The sequence below is a fragment of the Rissa tridactyla genome, chromosome 2 (assembly GCF_028500815.1).
Source record: "Rissa tridactyla isolate bRisTri1 chromosome 2, bRisTri1.patW.cur.20221130, whole genome shotgun sequence".
NCBI lineage: Eukaryota > Metazoa > Chordata > Aves > Charadriiformes > Laridae > Rissa > Rissa tridactyla.
Window position 1 is genome coordinate 132,594,933 of NC_071467.1, and position 19,415 is coordinate 132,614,347.

Genomic DNA, 19,415 nt, shown 5'->3' on the forward strand with positions numbered 1-19,415 from the left:
ATTAAAAGTTCATAAAAATGACACGGAGATGAAACAATGGGTTGAAATTCCAAATATTGGTTTCTCGGTAAGCCGGGGGCTCTTGGATGCACACAACAAAAGGGGCCGCGTTCCCAACTCACTGCAACATTCCCCCCAGCCCCTGGTAATTTTCATTTCACAATGGTCTTGGGGCTCCAGCCCTCATGGCAAGACATGTCTCCTCCTTGCATCATCCCACCGCCGGCCAAACCTTCAACCACCGGCTCTCTCTCCCCCCCACACCCCTTGCATCCCCTCCGAGCCCCCCCCCCGTGCCACCACCGCAGCCGAGCTGGGGGACAAAAGCCTGAGATTTCAATTTCAAGGGAGATTTCCGTCGCCCTTCTTTAATTGTACGCTCGGTAGAAGTTAGGCAACAAAACTATGGACCGTTCCTGTTTACCACAGCGTTTCCAGACGTGCTACAGGACATGTGGAAATCCGTTCACTGCTCACTAATAAAAGTATTTAACCGTTTTCCATGGATATACCTATTAAAACGTACCGCAAGAAGCCCACCACGGAATAAATGAAACCTTCGGCTAAAGTGCGTTGAATTATTAAACAAAACCTACTAGATCGCTATATTAAACACAGTGCTGGCTTTCATTTCCGTATCCTTTCTTCATCTTCAGGCAACATTTTGTTTGCACTGGAAAGGCTCCACACCCCCCAAACCCCTCCCCCACAAGCCCACCATTGTATCCGTACGAATGTGGAGAATTATGAATGGTTCCTTAAACCGGGCCGGGGGAGGGGGGTGGAGGGAGGAGGGGGGTCGCCAAATCCCTTTGTGTGCCGTTACCAGCCGAGAGCAACGGTGCCTTCTCTTCCCCCCCCCCCGCCCCCCGGCGCCGTCCACCATTACCCAGCTGGGAAGGGAGCGTGGTCCCCCCGCCCCTCCCCGGGCCGGGCAGCTCCCTCGCCCCAGGAATCTCCCCTTCTTCATCATCCCCCAACTCTCCTCCACCCCTTTGTCTTTTCTGGGGTGGGTGTTTTTTGGTGTTGTGTTTTTTTTTTTTTTTCCTTCTCCCCCTCCCCCTTTCTCCTCCTTTCCGTAAGGCTCAGCGCAAGGGGCACTGCGAGCGATGCAGACACATTACCATACGGGGCTCCTCCGAGGGACCCTCCGCCCCCGCAGCCCCCCAGCACGCAGCCGCGGCGGCGGGAGCGGATCCCCGCTCTCCCCCCCCCCCCCAGCCTGCCCCCGCACCCCCTCCCCCCCTTCTTTCTCCTCCTCCTCCTCCCCCCCCCCCCCCCCCCCGCGCCCCACGGTGCCGGGGAGCGGGATCGCCCAGGCACGACCCCAATGAATAATCCCCACAGCCTGGCACGGCGGGGGAGGAGCGGAGCGGGGCGGGGGGGGGGTGGGCATTGCGGTGCCTTTTCCCCTCCCTCCCCGGGATCACACCCCGCTCGCACGGGGGGGGGAGGTGCGCCCGCCCAGCCGTTTTTGAGCGGCGGGGGCGCGGGGAGCGGACTCCCCCGGCGGAAGGGCAGAGGCGGCGCAGACCGGAGCAGGGCCGGCGCCCACCCAGCTCCGGTTTCCCCTTCCCTCCGCCCCTCTCTAAACTTGTCCTGTCCTGTCCAGCCTCCCCCCACCCCACCCCCTCCCCGTCCTTCACCCCGGCCCTCCTCCTCCGTGAGTGTGTGTGCGCGCCCCATCCACTCGCTAATTGAAGAGCTGGGATTCCTCACGTGAGAAGTTGATTTGTAGTTTGAACACGTGGCTCATTCAAAAAGCCGGAATATTCAAGTAATTTTTTTTTCTCTCTCTCTCTCTCTCTCCCTCCCTCCTTCCCTCCCCCCTCCCCTCCTCTGTGTGGTGGCTTTTTTTTTTTTTTTTTAATACTGAGAGGCGGCGCCTGCACGCACGTAGTGTGACATTTTCATAGTCCGCCTGCTGCTGCCAAAGGGGCTCGGGGGCAAGACAAAAAAAGTAGTTGGTTTTTTCTTTTTTTTTTTCTTTCTTCCCCTCCCCTCCTCCTTTTCCTCTCCTCAGCCCGCCATCCGCGGCCCGGCGCTGGGTGTTTCCCCCGCGCCCCCCATGCGCCCGGGTAGCACGGCAGGCACTTAGGGCTCCCGTTTGGCTACGCTTTTTTTTTTTTTTTTTTTTTTTTTTTTTTTTTACCCCTTGAGAGAGAGAGAGGGAGGGACACAAGCTGCAGATCTGATTTTTTTTTTTCCTCCCCTGTCCTCTCTCTCTCTCCTTCCTCCATCGCATTTTGTTTTATTTCCCCCTTCCTCCCCACCTCCTCTCGCAAGACGAGGGTTGCAGCCCGCGGTGCGCGCCTCCCCGAGCCGCCAGGAAGATGAACAAGCTCTACATCGGCAACCTCGGCGAGAACGTCAGCGCCCTCGACCTGGAAAGTCTCTTTAAAGACTCCAAGATCCCCTTCTCGGGCCAGTTCCTGGTGAAGACGGGGTACGCCTTCGTGGACTGCCCCGACGAGAGCTGGGCCATGAAGGCCATCGAGGCACTTTCAGGTGAGCGGCCCCTCCGCCACCCCCCTCCCCGCAGCCCCGACGGCTCCCGCCGCCCGCGCTCCTCCGCGGCCGCGGAGCTGCTGCAGCGGCGGGCTGGGCCGCGCCGCCGGCCGGGGGGGAGGCTGCTGAGGATGGGGGGGGGGGGGGTCCCCCGCTACCCTGCCCACCCCCCTCCTCGCCCCCAGGTGAGGCGCAAACTGTTGTTTTCCTATCGCGGCCGGAGCCGCCCGGCCTTCCCGCGGAGGCTTTGCGCGGCGGCGGCCCCCCGGGAGGAGCCAGTCCGGCGTGGCGGGGGAGTGGGGCCGGGGAGGGGCGGGAGCCTGGGTCCACGGACCCGCGGCGCGGCGGCTCCCATGTTTTTCCACACCCCACGGCCAGCCCTGCCCGGCCGGGGGCCCTCACTGCATTGGGAAGGGGGCGGCGGGCGCGGGGAGGAGGGGGCGGGCTGCGGGCGCGGAGCCCTGCGCGGGGCGCTCTGTACACCCCCACCACCCCCGTTAGGCACAGCTGGACCTCCCCCTCCCCCCCCCCCCCCTCCCCCGGCGTCCGCAGCCCCTTCGCAGGGGCCGCCTCCCCCCGGAGCGGGCTGGGGCTCCCCGCGGCTTGGCGCAGGCCGCGGGGCTGGGGGCGAGCCGCCGAATTGCCCCAAAGTTGGGAAGGGGGTGGGGGAGAACCCTGGCTGCCCCCCCGCCCCCGTCCTCCTCGCTGCCCTGCTATTTATTTCGGTTTCTCTTCGCTGCTCTCACGCACCCATCACCGCCTCCAGCAGCGCGCCGGCTCCTGGCCCCGACATCCTGTTTTTGCGTGCTAAAAAAAAAAAAAAAAAAAAATTTAAATTAAAAAATTTATTTTCTTTCTTTCCCCCCCGCCCCGCGTGAAGCGGCTTTGCGGAGGTCTGGTGGGAGAGGCTCCCTCGGAAAAGATGGGCTCGGGCTGTGCTCGGTGTCTCCTTTCGGCTGCCTTCCCGCCCGCTTCCGCGCAGAGAACCGCCCGAAGTTGGAGGCCCGGCGGCGCGGAGGGCGGCGGGGGCTCCCCGCTCTCCCTCCCCGAGACGGGGCTGAGCCCGGCTCACACTCACCCCCTTTCCTGGGAGATCGGGGCTGGGGCGGAGGAAGGGGCCCCGCCGAGGGCAGCCCCGGCTCCCCCGCGGCGGCGGCTCCGGCTCCGGCTCGGCCGCGGGCGCCGGGGCTGTGTCGTCTTCCCGGGAGCCGGGTCCCCGCTCCGCCGGTGGCCGGGTCGCCGGTGAATGGGGCTAACGTGTTGCGCTCCCGTCTTTCCGCTGTACACCCCTGCAAACCCACCCCGGGGGACGGGGACGACGCACAGCCGCGCTCAGATATTTTTTCCCCCCTTTCTCTATCTCTGCAGGTAAAGTGGAGCTGCATGGGAAACTCATAGAAGTTGAACATTCAGTCCCTAAAAGACAAAGGTAATTTATTTTTATTTCTTTCCCCCCCGCCCACCCTCCTTGCACTCAGTTAGCCAGTGAGAAGCAATTTGAAAAATGCTTAGGTTCGTGTTTCTCCTCCTTGTAGATAAATGAAACGCTTTCTTAAACCCACAGGCGTGCACTCTCTGCTGTCCTAGAGGTTTTCTAGAATCACCCCGTGTATTTCTAATGTAGCGTCTTGGCCGGGCAACGGTGGTATTTAATTTATTTATTAAAAAAAAAAAACCTTTTGTGAGAGAAGCAAGTTATTGTGGTCTGACGGCAAACGACTGTGGAGATTTTAAAATTTAAAGTTCCGTGAGAAGAGTTAAAACCTAGGTGTTGGGAGGAAATGAAATGTGGTGTTGTGAAGTGTGTAACGGGCAAGCACATGAGCTTTACTCCAGCAACAAAAAGCATCTTGTAAATACACTGGCATACATATTTTTTTGATCCTGCCATGTTGGAGTCTGCAGCATCTTATAGGCACGTAGTAGAAGTCTCATCTGTGTGTGAGAGGATTTTTCATCACTGTTTTGAGCTGGTCTATAGAAGCAGCAGGAGAATGACTTCTTCCCAATAAGGACAGGATTTATGCATCCTTAATTTCTAAACGTATGTTTAATTTTTGCAAGGTAGTAATTTTCTTGGGCCTCATGTAAAAAAGCTATACTTGCAATAAAGCAGGGTAGTATTTTTATACTGCCTACAGCAATTCAGCCTGCTTCTTTCACAAATACTTAGATTATAGAAAACCTGGCGTGCATGAGAGAGTAAAAGCAAAATAGATCAAACTTTCCACGTGCTTGTTCCTGTACTCCATTATTCAATCTGGGAAGTATGTCTGTCTGTATAACTTTGTTAAAAGGGGTTTCTACTATTTCAGGGTGATTTTTAAAACTACATTCTTTTTAAAATACTTGATTTGAAAAGGTGAATTAGCTGTCTTGATGGGCATTGTATCTTGGTATTACGAGAATTAGAAGTTTAGTCACTATTTAGTGTTAGAGGAAAGCTTCACTTGAGAAAGTATGTGGGATTTCTGCTCCAGTAAAGCGGTGGGGGAAGCCACTCTCTGGACCAATTCATGGGTTGCTAATCTTTATGGTTATATTTATTTGATGCTTTTCATTTGAAATTAATATGCTGTATGTGCTCTTTCTCATTTAATATGCAAGGTATATGGCTTTGATTTACATCAGCCTACATTTCAGATCTTTTGTGTATAAAAATACTGTTGTAAATGGAGTATATTTTTAGATTTAAGGAGAAAATTCCATGGGATGTATGAGAATTGGTAGTTTCCTATTAGTCTGTGTAATAAATAAATTTATTATCATGCTTTTTAATCTTAAGCTTGCACGAGTAGTATTCTATTTATGCTGTAAATTTGAAATCACTGGTGGCTCTCCCAACTCTTTTTTCTTTTATCATTGTTTAATGTGTTTAAGAGTATTTCCCTGTTCTTTTAGCTGTCAGCTGAAATGGTATAAAAGTCCATTCTTTGTATTGGGTAGCATGTCTTCCTATTTGTGAACTAGTAATTATCAGAAACACGCATCTGTCTGTAACTTGTTGAAAAGAATTCCGCACTGAACTTAAGCACTTTTCTAGGCATGCGTTGCCTACATGTAGGCATAATATTGAAAAAACTGCAAATGTAATTGTATCAGCATACCCCTATTGCTTCCCTCAAAGCCCATATTTGTTAAAACACAGCTTCATCAAGCAGTATCACGTTGGAATGTATCAGATATAGTTCAGATTTATACTGCTGTTTAACAGAAAATTAAATTGCATTTGTCATAACTGCACTTCCTTCCCCTTTGTTTCCACTCCTCCTCTCCCAAAATCAAATATAGAAAGCCACTTAAAATTCATTCAGTGGCCTCCATATGTAAAAGGGACTCTCTTGTTCCTTTTATAGATGTCTAATGCTTTTCATTTTTGGGGGTGGGTCAAAAAGTTGGAGATTTTTTTTTTCCATGTCTCTAAACATTGCTTACTGGGCAGCTATTTAGAGTTGTTAGGTACGTGTAAAACCACACTTTTTCAAATGTTGAGCGTTTTGGTGAAACTGGTTATTAAGACTCTTTCAAAGTAACTTATTTGAAGTCTTTGTATCTTTTTATACAAGGGGAAGGTATAGGCAGCTGGGGTGGGGGGTGGTGGTGTGGTGGTGGTGTGTGTTGCCCACCCAGTGTGTTTGCAGGCTGCGAGGCCGGGGAGCGCTTTCCAGAGAGCCCTGTGCTCGCTCTCCGGCCTGGGAGATACAGTGGGAGCAGTGACGCCATTTGGGGGGGGGGGGGGGCGGGCAGGGGAAGCAAAAAGGAGTGGATGTATTGAGTCTGTCTTTCAGCATGAGCGTACGATTAATAGTTTGGTCAAATGATTACTTCATAAGAGCAAAAGTTGTTTTCTAGCACGCTGAAATTATTCAATACGTTGTATTGACCTCTGCTGCTGTGAGGTTGCTTCATGGAGAGTCCTGGCTCCCCTCCTTAAATATGATTTTTTAAAAATTTTTTTTTTTGTGAGAGTTCATATATTATCACTCACAAAGGTAGTTTGGGGCTATCTTTCTCCAGGGGCGGCTGAGGTGTACGGGAGGAAAAGGGTAAGGGTTTGGTAATCTGTATCCTTGTCACATAAAGGAAGGTCAAGAGGTGGTGTCAGCTAGGGTTGCCATAAATTTGAGCTGAATCCAGAAGATGGTGGAGTGTGCCTGGCTTGTTAGTCAGGGCGAAATTCTTGGGCCCAGTAGTCACTGCATTCCAGCCCTTGCTGGATCTTCAGATTTGAAGTGGGCACACCCAGGTTTGCAAAATTACCTTCCTACCTGCTGTGGAAGGAAGGAGAGAGCCCCTGTGTGGCTTCCTCCCTCCTCTCCCCCCCTGGAAGCGTTTAAAACCAGACAAGGGGATACGCTGCCGTTGAAAGAAGGGGCCTGGCCAAGGTTTCCTTGATGGAAGGGTGGAGAATTATTTTGGGGGAGGTGCAAAGTATTTAATAAGCTCAGAGTAGATTCCTGACTTACTATTGAAATCTCGAGGGAATGCCAAAGGAATGCAGCACTTCTGCATTCAGACCCCTTGGTGTGGAGGAAGGCTATTGCAATATTTAAAGGTTTAGGTCACTTTATGTGAAAGTTGGAGAAGGCATTGTAATAATTCTGACTGCTAGTCACGCTCTGCGAGGGAAGGCAGGGCACTGTTAGTCACGATCACTTCTTAGATGGCTTTTCTTCTCGCAAAGCAGCAATGAGGGAGGAGGGTGGTGGCAGCCCATAGCGTACACGCGCCCGTGCCCATGAAACTTGTGGTGTGAGGCTTTGGGTACTACTTCTCCGCAATCCAAGAGCAGCTGGTATCTCGCAAGGCGATGTACGCCGCAATCTGATTATTCAAATGTCCCTGATGTCATTTGTGCATGACGAGGGGGGAGGGCAGGCGCTAACTCTGGGCACCTGGGGATGTGCCTGGTGCAGTCTCCTGGCTTCCACCTCCAGGTGGGCTTCCTACCCAGACCTGGTCCACCATGTCTGCTCCTGGGGCCTTCAGGGGCCTAAAATGCTCACACCATCTCAATTGTTGTAACGATGAGGTGTTTTTTTCCAATTAGAAGGCTAATTTTTTTTTTTATTCCACCCCCCCACCTCGAGGTCTCTTTGAGAAAATAAATTCACTCTGTCTCTTCTGGGGGGGTTGTTTGGAAGAGGAGCAGGAGAAGAGGGTAGCAAAGGTGCATCTCGTAGGTAGTGCTGCCTCTTAACGAGCTGCAATGACCTGCCAGCCGTGCTTCACTTCTAATGCTGAAGTATCTGAAGGCTGATTTGAGGTAAACAGGCCCCAAATACCTCATGCAACCATCTCTGTTCCAGGGGCGAGCATTACCCTGTTGGATGGGCAGGGGATTGTGTTGCTAATTTTCAGTATAATGAGGGTTTGTATCTTGTGTGCGCAGGGCGGTGGGAACGGCTTCGGGAGGCTAAAGTATGTATGGTGGCTACAATGGTCACGGTTATTAAAAAAAAAAATATAGTGGCATTGATTTTTAGTTTTGCTTCTCTAAATGTCAAGCAGGGAGAAACGTGCTGCATGTAAGAAGATATGATAGAAAATATGTCACTTATTAGCCATATTTCTGCTCTTTTTCGCTGAAAAAGGCGGAGGACTGAGCCTGGGTCCAAACTAGAATGTTTTTGAGAGTGAAGGGCCAAAACTTTGCATAGTGATTTTGGGTTTTTATTCACTGTTTCCACATTTATTTTTGCAGATGTGAACAGGAAATTAATTTTTTCTTTTTTTTTTTTTTTAATCTTTGAAAGTTTACAATTAGAGTGGAAACAAACCTGGAGAGTTGTGGTGATTCCTACATGGACAATAAGTTGTTATGGCAGGAACAGATAGTTCTTCACTAACCACGTTAACTATTATGTTGTTGGGAGTTTAATTTTTATAACTCTTCATACTGTTTGATCGTTAATAAAAAAAATAAAAACCCCTTCTTGTTGAAGCTTTTAAAAGCTAAGCTGGAGTATGTGAAACACAGCATTAAATGCATGTCCTGAAAGGTTGGTCCTGCTCTCTTATTGCTATCTTCCCTTTATAGATGGTACCCTGAGAACATACTTCTAGTGGACCTTAAATTGTGCGTAGATACGGTAAATTTTGGAGGGGTGGAATAAAAAATAACATTTTGGCAGTGTAGTTCAAGGGTAGTAAAATATAATCAGGAAATGTTTAAATTTTTTTATTTCTTGCTTCCCCCCACCCCTGAACATGGGGTAATAACATTTTCCACATTTTTGAGACCCTGAAGTTGGTATTTTTGTGAAATGGGGCTGTGTTCATTTCAGTTGCTCTTTTAAGTGCAGCGCATAGGACTCTACAGTGCTGGAGTCCTTTTATGGCTTCTGGCTAGCTACTGGGTGGACTTCAAATGCTTAGTTTTGACCTGCAAAATTCTTAAATGCCCTGAGATTTGCGTACCTAACAGAAAACTTGAAGCTTCCCATAGTGGCCATGAGAGAAGGACCCAGGTGGAATTAAAATACACCTTATACTTAACCACAGACAGGGGCAGCCCTTCAGGGAACCTCACAAAAAAGATTCTTTGCTCCTTAAACCTGCTCCTCTCCTTAATGTCATTTTAGCTTTTAGGTTTTTTATCCCCCTGGGATTTTGGTAACAAATATGTAGTGCCATGGAGCACAGTTAAAGCCTCTTTTCCAGTGATTTCATCCTTACATGAGCCCAGTGAGATGAGCACAGGGCAACATTGATGAGGGATTTTTTTTTTTCTTGTAATTGAAGACTCAAATTTATTATTGGAATTTGGTTATTCAGAATCAGAAAATAGATGGAGAATGAGTGCAAGAATTAAATGCTGTAAAATCTAAGTAAAGAGGATTACTTTTCATGTTTTATAGAGGGATAGGTGGAAAAGTGTGAATAGGAATGATGCGCTTGGCAATACTGAGGTGCCTTATGTAGTTCCATAGCGCTTCAATATGATTCTCTTTTAATCTGCGTTCTTTCATTTTTGTTTTCATACGCAAAATGTTTATTTGCATGTCAGTCCATTCTTTATCTCAAATGATGCAGAGTATAGACTTATATGTTGTTATATGCTAATTACTGTTGAAAGCTAAGATAAAACCTTAAATTTTCCTTATTTTGTCTAGAAATGTGACATTGTTACCAGAAATACTTGTTTGTTGTTTTGTAGTTTTAGTCTGAGGCTTCTCTCCCTATCTTTTTTTTTTTCTTTCTTTTCTGGGTATGTCAAGTATATGCACTTGTATGCCTTTCCATCCTGCATCTTTTGTATTAGTCTTACGTTTGCTGTCCAAATAAAGAAAATATTGTTAAATATACTGTCCAAAATCTCCCCAGCTGTCTGGGGTTGGGATGTACTGGGGAGGTCAGTAAACCCGGTGCTTACTGGTGCCACCCAGCCTCTCTGGGCACGTTTATCCTTGTGGGTACTTCAGTGGCAGTTTTTTCTTCTCATCACCTGGAATAAGCAATTTGGCTTTGAAAAGTTTCTGTATGGGAGCCAGCTCCTGTGTGTTTGGGCATGTTTCAGGTAATTGACAAAAAATATAGTTATTGTATTCTCTCCTAGTTTTGCTTCTTTCTAGGTCTGCAATATTGCTCTATGAGTGCATATTGAAAGATGCATACATTTAACCAAGAAGAAAATCTTGATGTCTGTAGTTGGATACTTAGTGAATAAAGTGTGTTGCTAGGGTCAACATTAGGGTAAATGTTAAGAGTGGGGCCAAAAAAGATGTTTTCCTTTCCCCCCCCCCCAAGTGCATGGAAATTTCAAAATGGAAAATTATAATCAATTATAATAATTGTTATTTTGCTGAGGTGTATTATCATGGCAGCTGGCACAAGAGAAACCTGTAGTATAAAAGCTGTCTCCTGTGCAATGTAGCCTTAGCAGCCATGTGCCTCTTCGTGGTGCGGTGAAATCAGCGTGAACTAAAACTATTCTTTTGCAAATCTGGATGGAAAAGTGCCTTTAACAGGTAAAATGAGGCACTCTGTATTTTTTTAATTAAGTTCAGATTTGGATAAGAGCACAGATATCAATGAGTCAAAGAGGGATCCGACTCTTCTTGGGTATGGGACTAAGTATTGAAATGAAACTCTCTTGAAATGAAAGGTCTTCCGCTGGGAAGGGCCTTACTCCGTTTTAATTTTTTTGGTGTCTTGATCACTGTGTGACTGTAGTCTGAATGGTGAGAAATAATGCAGAGAAATGTTTCAAAGAGAATGCCTGTGTATATGTGTCTCTCTGTGTGTGTGTGTGTGTGTGTATATATATATATATATATACACACACACACTCTTGCATTTTAAAATATTATATTACCATAAAATAATTTTCAGTTTAAGAAGAGACCAGCTAAAAATATCTGGAGAATTTACAAAAATAGTAAGGTTGGTTGTGTTTGGTTTTTTTTTTTGCAAGTACTAGTACACTTGAATACAACTGGAGCTGAGTGTTCACTTTTGAAAGATTAACTTTCATGCTCAGCTGAACTTTAGGAACGCTATTTTAAAATATGTAGTCTACACCATGTGTCTAATACATTTTTCTCCTTAGTGAAAATAGCTGTGCTTTATTGTTTTGGTAAATTGAGTTTATTTTTAAATGTTAAATGTACAGGTCCTGTAAGTTATCCCTCAAAAATGGAGCTTGCTTCACCTTAATGGAACCTTAAATATTGTAGCACAGAAATCAAAATTCCAGTTACAGGGAACTCCAGTCTGGGTGAACAAAAATTTCTGTGGATAAAATCTTAAGTTGTTAGTTGGGTTCACAGTGACATATTTTCCTGAAACTTCATGTTAAATGGCAGTTGGGGGGGAAGTAAAAAGCTTATTGTGCTTGGATTTGGAATTATCTGTTAAATATCTAGCCTGCGTGGATCAAGGTGGGAATGTAATTTTCCAGGAAAAAGCCGGGCGGGAGGGCTAGCTATGAGAAGGAGGCGGGGTGGGGGGGAACACCCAAAAAAACCCAAGACAATCCGTACTGTTGCTTGCACACAACTCTCATCCTGGGGCCCGATCCTGTGCCATTGCTGCCCCTCTCCCCTGCCCTAGGAGGAAATCCTCAGTGTGGACTGTGGGGAGGCTCTTGAGAAACAGAGTTTGCAAAACTGCTCTTGCTTTGACAGGGAAAATGCACATGTGATCAAGCAAAGGCAAAAGATACAAGTTGGTTTTTTTTTAACAGTTACAAAACAGATCATCTAGAATTTTTTTTTTTTGCCGATAGAATGGATTATTTGATTTAGGCATGTAGGGGAGATTCTCTATGTGACGGTGGCTTCCTGGTTACTGTGGAAGAATAGTTCAATTTTTCCTCCTACATCTAGAGTAAAAATTTCAAAACAATGTCTCTTTATGACAGTGCTCGGAAAAACATAATCTGCAGGATGTTTGAGGAATTTAGGTGTTAGTTTAATCCAAGATAATAGACTATGCTTACAATGTAAACCATATCTTGTCTTTTTCCTGATGTGAATTAAAATTCTGATAAACGCACTTTAAATGATTTTTTTTTCTTTTACTGAAAATTTTGTGGTAACCTTAAGTGATGGTTAGAAAAAAAATTATGAAAATTTATTTGTCTGTGTCTTGGAATATTGTTACTAACTTTGAAATAATTCTTCAGATGAGTTTGCTAGCTGTGTACCGGGGTCGCACAGGTTCTCGCCATCGAGGCGCTGGTCTGTTGTTACAGATGTGCACTGCTGTGCTGTAAAGGGCACATGGGTCTTTCCTACCCAGGGAACTGGATCCCTGAACGAGCCACATCTTCCTTTGTGGAAAACCAGCACCCTGGGGTGCAGAGGGAGCTATGCGCCAGGGTCAAGCGAGAGGGATTCAATGCTAAGTGTCTCTTCGAGGTATTGATCACAGCGGGTGCTGATCAACAACAACAGTTCTCATACGGTGAGCTTTGCGTTGATAGGAATTCGGTTATTTTAGCAAGTTACAGGTGGTGGTGGGCAGTAGCATAATTTGGTGACAGAGGGCTAAAAAACTGCCATTGCTAATTAGGAGGTACTCCTTTGGACCCTAACAGAAGGGCTGGAATATGTCCTCGATACTGGTTTGTTACTTGATCGTATGAACTTTGCACCTGCGCAGAAATTCTTAATGTGGGATATTTTTAAGTGCAATTTTTAAGGATGATAGGCATTTAACACTGTCTACAAATGGAGATTCTCTTTCAATTTCAAATAGGTACTCAGAGATGGTAAGCGTGTAGTTTAACTTGTGGTCTGTAGATTTACTAACACGTAATGAAGGAACTGGAGGACCTAGGGTACAGCACAGGTATTTCAGTTGATTCTAATAACCTGTACAAAATACATGAGAAATGGACAGTTCTTAAAGTCAGCGCAGAAATATTTTTTTTTTAAAATACTGTGTACTCATCATGAAATTTCTCTTCAGAATTTAATGCTGGTGCTCAGCAGCTGTGGTGTAAAATTATTCTTATACTGCTAATACTGGTTCATATGAAGATGTACCAGAATGCCTATCCTATTAAGCTATTTTTCTTAACCACCACCCCCCCAAAGAAAAAAACCCAAATCCCACAATCAACACTGCATTAAGTTATGGTAGTCAAAAAGTAGGTGACCTTCATTTATTTAAGAGATACTGTTTGTTTCTCAGTGGTGGTCTGAGTCCTAATAGCAAATGTTGAGGTCCTGTCCGGTTTGCTAAATAGTTTTGGGTTGCTGCTTATTTTGTTTGCATTAACAATGTGTTTACTTGGAGTGAGTTATATATCTCTATTTAGAAGTTTTCATTTTTTTTCTGTTAGGCAGATGGGAGGGAATTTTTATAAATAATGTGATTTCTACCCCTTCTTCCACCCTGGCTCCTCTCGTAAATGGGAGAAGTTTGTGGAATATACACCCTTTGTACAACTGGGCTGGATAACAGTTGTTCAATTAAACTCAAATCATGAGCACAATCATCCATTCATGTATGTAGCATGTGCTTAAGCCATATAGAGTTGATGTTATGCACCACTCCTTGAAAGTAATCTTTGGGGAAAAGATTTAGAAGACTTATTACACTTTGTAGAGCCCTTCAAGCTTTTAGACTGAGTTAGATTGCTTTACTTCTGTGTTGGGCTAGCCTCAGTAAAATCATGAAATTGCATTCACTTGCGGTGGTTGGCTTTCGCCTGCCTCTGTGGCAAATAATAAGCTTGTGTACGTTGCTTTTCTTCCCGGCCCTTTCGCTCGCATCACCTGGCCCGGACAGTTTGCTTGCTACGACTGTTAGTGCTTTTTTTTTGCATACGTTGGATTAAGTTCGGCATCTTAACGTGAAAATGCTACTTCTGAATGCGTGAATGGCAGCACAGATCCAGCCCTGCACGTGTGGTTACGTCAGTCTCCTGCTGTATAGCAGTGCTGTGTTTTGTACTGCAGCTCTTCAAAATGGCTTTTCAAACGAAAGTTCAAGCTATCTTTAACTTTTTAGCTGTGGAGCGTTGGTGGAAATCGTGTGCGGTTCTGTATTGCAGAAAGCCGCTCTTTGGCGTAGTTCTGACTTGTGTCACTGGGTGTATCGTTTTGGGTGGTACCCTTTAAAAAAAAAAAAAAAAAAGGAGGAGAAAAAAGGAAACGGGGAAAAAAGGCAAGGCTTGGAAAAGTCTGTCCAAAACTTAGTCACGTTTCACCACGATGAAGCCCTGCAAGTTCCCGAGGAAGAAATGGAGCGTGAGCAGTGATAGTCTTCTGGAGGTGGCTGTGGTGTGTGTCCTACCTGATGAGACTTGGGCTAGGTGAGCAGAGCTTTGCCTGGTTTCGGGGGTGTGTGTGTGTGTGGGGGGGGTGCTCAGCAGGTGCCCTGACCTGTTTCTTTTCCCTCTAACATGCAGCTCTATGAACTTCCCTTGTTCTCTGTGGATAACGTGCATGTGCTTATAAACTATTAAAGCACGTCTTTGAGGTTTGGGGGAGGAGAAGGAGGGAGCGATTGCTTTGTTTTGAGGCTTTTCGCGGCTCCAGTTCTGGTTGTTACTGGTAGTTGTCTCTTATTGTGTAGCCCAGTACTAGGCACGAAGCTGATGCCGGCACGGTTTGAAATGAGCTGAATTTTGGGGGGGGTGATAGTGGGGGAGGTGAACAAAGAAGAAATACGAACAGTAGCATTAGTAGAAAATGATCGGTAGCTCGTCATGATGATTTCTTTCTGTGGTTGAATATTTATCTTATAACATCATAGTCTTCCTTGTGCTGATTTTTTTTTAAACTTATTTGTAATTTGGTATATTTAGCTTTGTCCTGCTCTTTTTCTTTAAAATGTTCTTCTCAAATCCTCAATTGTTGGGCATATCTGTATGCAGATAGCATAGTTGAATTTCAAAGCTTTGAAAGACATATTTAAACTGTGCTTTCAGGTAAAAGCAACTTGGTCTACTAGTGGGGGCAGATACCACCTAATTTAAGTATCTTTGCTAACAAATCAGTGCTGTATGATTGTAAAAAGATAGTAATTACTGCCTTGGTGTGATAATAAGTTTGCACATTTGTATACAAACTAAATTTGAAGTAATTAACTGCTAAATAATTGATTAAACTTGGTCAAAATTATCATCATTCATACGAGCGTCGTTCCTAATCTTAATTTAAATACCTAGTAAAATACTATGCATTTGAAAACTATGAGTTACTAAATGCAAATAACCTTGAAGTTGTTGATGATTAACTTGTAAATTATACTTATGAATTAACTGGTTAGCTGTAGTATGATATAGGCCTTTTCTCTCTGCTTTGAAACTAACTGATCCAAATTTACAATTTTGCTTGGTTTAATACAAAGTGAACTAAGATAGTGTAAATGTTAAATGCTACGCTATATAAAGAGTGTGGTTTTAGCGCAGAAACGTAAGCTATTTTTTGTTCTCTGATCATAACAGTGTATTTAAATTTAACGTGACGGTGAAAAAGTCAATGCTCGCTGTCATCTTCATCCTCAAATCATGCACTATATCCTGTTTTCTGTGAAAAAGGAAATTAAAAATAATGGAGTTATTTAAAAGGTGATAGTGGCTATCCTATAACTGCTTTGTGTGCCACTTCTTGATGTCATGGCAGTTTTTTTATAGTATTAGGAAGGTAGGGGGAAATTATTAAATATTGACTGTAAAGGTTACTAAAGAAAATACACCTCTTATGTACAAGTAATTTTTCGATGTAACTTGCCTTTGAAAGAAATTGTAAAATTGGAATGTTGCATAATTTAAAATTTGTGAACAATTGAATTTTAGTTGTTGACTTTTCCAGTTGAACAGAACAAAATGATACTCTGAGGCTTTTGTCAAGGCCTTGTATGAAAGCTCAGGGATTGCTTTCATATATTATACCATGTAAGCCTGTGTGCATTAATCAAAGCTGCTATGACAAAAGCACAGAAGATTGTTTTGGTAATTCCTAAAAATGAAGTTTAGTGAAATATATAACTAACAATATTTCTAAAGCAAGTAAATTTAAAAAAGTGAGAATGACTCTTCACGCACAACCTGTGATGCTTTAACTATGGTTGTGAATGTGCATTTACTAGTGTAGATGTACTTACCCTGGCCAAAATTACTGCTCTGTAAAAAAAGGAAAAAATAAGCTTTGTAGACAATAGAAAACTTTGCATGGTTGTTATTACTTTATAAACTTAACTTCTTAAAACATGTTAATCAAAAAGTTAATTTTTTTCTAGGAACCTGTCTTTAGATCAAAACTTAATGTAGGAAATATTGTGTACGTGTGCAAAGTGTGTATATTATTTAGCTCTGAAATAATTTAGCAGCTGAAAGATGGTGAATTCCACACTCTGAGGGTTTAAAATTTTTTGAGGGGAGAGTATGCAGTTGTTCTAAATAACACATAACGTTTTGCCGTAAGTACAGCTATGGAATAATTTTATTTGGTGTGGGTTCTGTCCATGCAATTTTTGTGTAATTGAGTAGGATTTCATTTTTGAGGGAGAACTCTTCAGAGAAAATTACTTAAAAGAAATGACAGTAATGTCTGAAAACCTGAAGCCTATTTTCCTTCTCTTTGCAAGTAATTTAAGTATAGAAAAAACAATGGGTTTTTTTTTTTAACTCCGCATCTGATGACATTCAGCATAAAAATAACAAAGCCGAACAGCAAGCAGAGTGGCCACTTTCTATGACTTTTGGGTTTTGACAGGGCAGGAGAAAAGAGGGAAAAGTATTTGGTGGTGATAGTGTAAACCCCACGCGTTCTAGCACTCCTCTGGTTAGAGGTGTTATATCTCATCTGCTTTAGGTCACTTAATCAGGCCTCTAACTTTAAGGCCATGTGGAATTGCCATTAGTAAGGGCCAGCACTTGAGTGCTATTTCTTTGTGTAGGTATTCAATTAGTTCAACAAAGTGTGCTAGTAAAATAGTTACTAGAGCATCAAAGTGAGAACTGGTATCTGTGCAGTCTTAGTTATCACTTGCAACTTGCATCAGTTTACACTTTGAAAGTTGCTGTTGTCTTTTTTTTTTATTTTGTGTGAATAACGTTTATTGTACTGAATCCATTGAGATGAAATAACTTATTTTAAAGCAAAAATAACAGGATAAGTACAGTAAATCTGACATTTCTTCTGTTGTAAAACTGGTGAAGTTTTCTACTTAATCTATTCCTGTTACTGTGTCTAGAAGATTTAAAAGAAGCTATTTGTCTTGCCAGTGTGTTTTAAACTTTTCTTGGTTTGTCTTGAGGTTGAAGGGTGGAAAGTAGTAATGAGGAAATAGATTTGGTTTTATTTTTTTTAATTTAAAAAGAAAAAAACCACCTTAGTCACATGAGCGGACTACCTGCAGTTCTTTGTACTTTTCTCATGTGATGAGCATAGTATATCTTTTAAATGCTCAATTATCATGTCAATATAAAGCTGTCCTCTTGTAAAGTTGAGTAATATACATATTTATGAAAAAAGTAATAAAAATGTAAGCTTTGGCCAGAATAGAAGCCGGGTGAAAGCCATGCATGTGTGTGCATGTACACACACACACTACATTCTTTAAGAGTGGCTTTAAACCCTGGAAAGAGCCTGAGATGTGGGCTGTACATTTGAAAGCGTTGGTTTACACTGTGCTCTTGTTAACTCTGCTTTTGGTTTATTTTGTTTGTTTAAACACTAGGACTTTATTCATATTTTTAGATATTATATGGAAAGTTGCCTAAATGAAGTAGTTTGCCCTTGTTAATATCCTTTTGTATCGTGGAAGAGACTTAAAAATGCTATCGAGCCTGTCTGTTAGCTGAAGTTTACATATACACTTAAAATCAGACTAAGCAAGACTTTTCATTTATTCCTGTTACAGTGTGTAAGCTCTTCGAAGTTAGATGGTGCAGCACGAGTGTTGTATTAGTATTAGTGTTGTGTTAGTATTTCCTGGACCCCACAGGAATCTTAATTTACTGTGATCGCTTTAGGAATTGGTACATTAATTTGCGTCTTTTTTTTTTTTGTGTAAAGTAGCCTGAGAGAGGCAGCAAACAGGCTTTTCTTTAAAAACTCTGTGAGTGGGGTGAAACTGCCAGGCAGTGGAGAACTATGCACTGGCGTGGGTCCCTCAACTACCCTGACACCTCCCTCAGTTTAAACTCTAATGTAGCTTGCTCTCAACCTGAAAGGTTTAAATCAGATATTAAATGGCAAAAAAAGTAGCAAATAGAGGTTCCCAGCTCTTTGAGCCTTTGTAACAGAGGTCTTGCGATCATACATGTATAGTATAGGACGAGCAACTCTTGCTATTTTATTTCTAGCCTTATTTTTCTTCTTTTCCACCCCCCCCAAACCTGAACTAAATCTGACTGGTTCATCTGGAGCATAAAGTGAACTTAAACTGAGTATGAACTACTTTAGTTTCACTTGAGCCTGACCTGAAAGAGACCGAAATGGGTTAGACTCCCTGACTATAGCTGTGGTGAAAGGAGCCTGGAAAGCATTTCCGATGTTCTCTGCAAAACAGTCTCGTGGTTGAGCAAGTTGGTCTTGGGAGCATGGTGGCTACTGAGTTTGTCTATGAACATTGGTAATTTTATTTAGATATTTCCATCTGAGAAGGGTGAATCACTGAGCTATTGTAAAGACAAGATCTAATCTGGTGCCGTACCTCCCGTACCAAAAAAAAGTTGCCAAAACTTTTACATGGTCCGTGCTATCTGTGTCACTTATTTCCATGGGGATTCTAACTGATGTGCAAACTTCGGTGGAGTAAGTGATGGTAGTAGGGAAGAGATGCAGAATGAAAGCACTGTGGGGGTATATCCAGCAGCTGCTTTGCAGAACAAAGTACCTTGTTGGCTTTTTTAATTAGTCAAGTCTTGGTACCCTTTTTTGCTTTTTGACACTGAAGTATCCTACACCATTTCTTTGTCCTCCTTGGGCTCTTTAAAAGGAGTTGAATTCACTGAAAATAAAATAATAAAAAAAAATAAATCTTTTTTGATTTCCCTATCCAGAGCTCCCCAGCCCCTAACTTGGCCACATATTGCAGGGACATCATGCACAAGTTTCAGTCTAGAGCTGCTTCTTACAGCTGATGTAAAACTTCGCAGTTAGTCCGTAATGGAAATATTGACTGCTTCAACTCAGAGCCCCTGTGGGCACCAGGGAAAGAGGTGAAGGGAGAGAAGAAGCCTTTAGCTATTTTGGTGGCTGAAGGAGAGGAGGGGTGAGGAGGAGAAAGATAAAAGATGAGCATTGTGTCCCATCATTAGGGGATTACTAGTTCATACCAGTTAGGAATTTAAATAGACAAATTTGTTTTTGCATATTTAGAAGCACTTTTGCATTTAAAGATGTTATTTTCAGGCTTTCGTATATCTCCTGAGTGTTTTTGCTGTTATCCACATCCCAGTTAATTGCAAGTTAGTGGTGGGGTGGGAGAATAAATGGCAA

At 43.9% G+C, this 19,415-nt stretch overlaps 1 protein-coding gene across 3 annotated transcripts in view; it reads left to right on the plus strand.

The window, feature by feature from the left end:
- Positions 1-1,684: 1,684 nt before the first annotated feature.
- Positions 1,685-19,415, plus strand: part of IGF2BP3 (insulin like growth factor 2 mRNA binding protein 3) — a 116,598-nt gene continuing 98,867 nt past the window's right edge. The window contains exons 1-3 of one of the 3 annotated variants that reach the window (XM_054190480.1): positions 1,685-1,777; positions 2,287-2,508; positions 3,877-3,937. In XM_054190480.1, coding sequence (XP_054046455.1) covers positions 2,334-2,508; positions 3,877-3,937 — 236 coding nt within the window. In that variant the 5' untranslated portion in view covers positions 1,685-1,777; positions 2,287-2,333. Of the gene's footprint in view, positions 1,778-1,879; positions 1,961-2,184; positions 2,509-3,876; positions 3,938-19,415 lie in introns of those variants that run through there. The other 2 variants (XM_054190481.1, XM_054190479.1) reach the window with 2 other exon arrangements.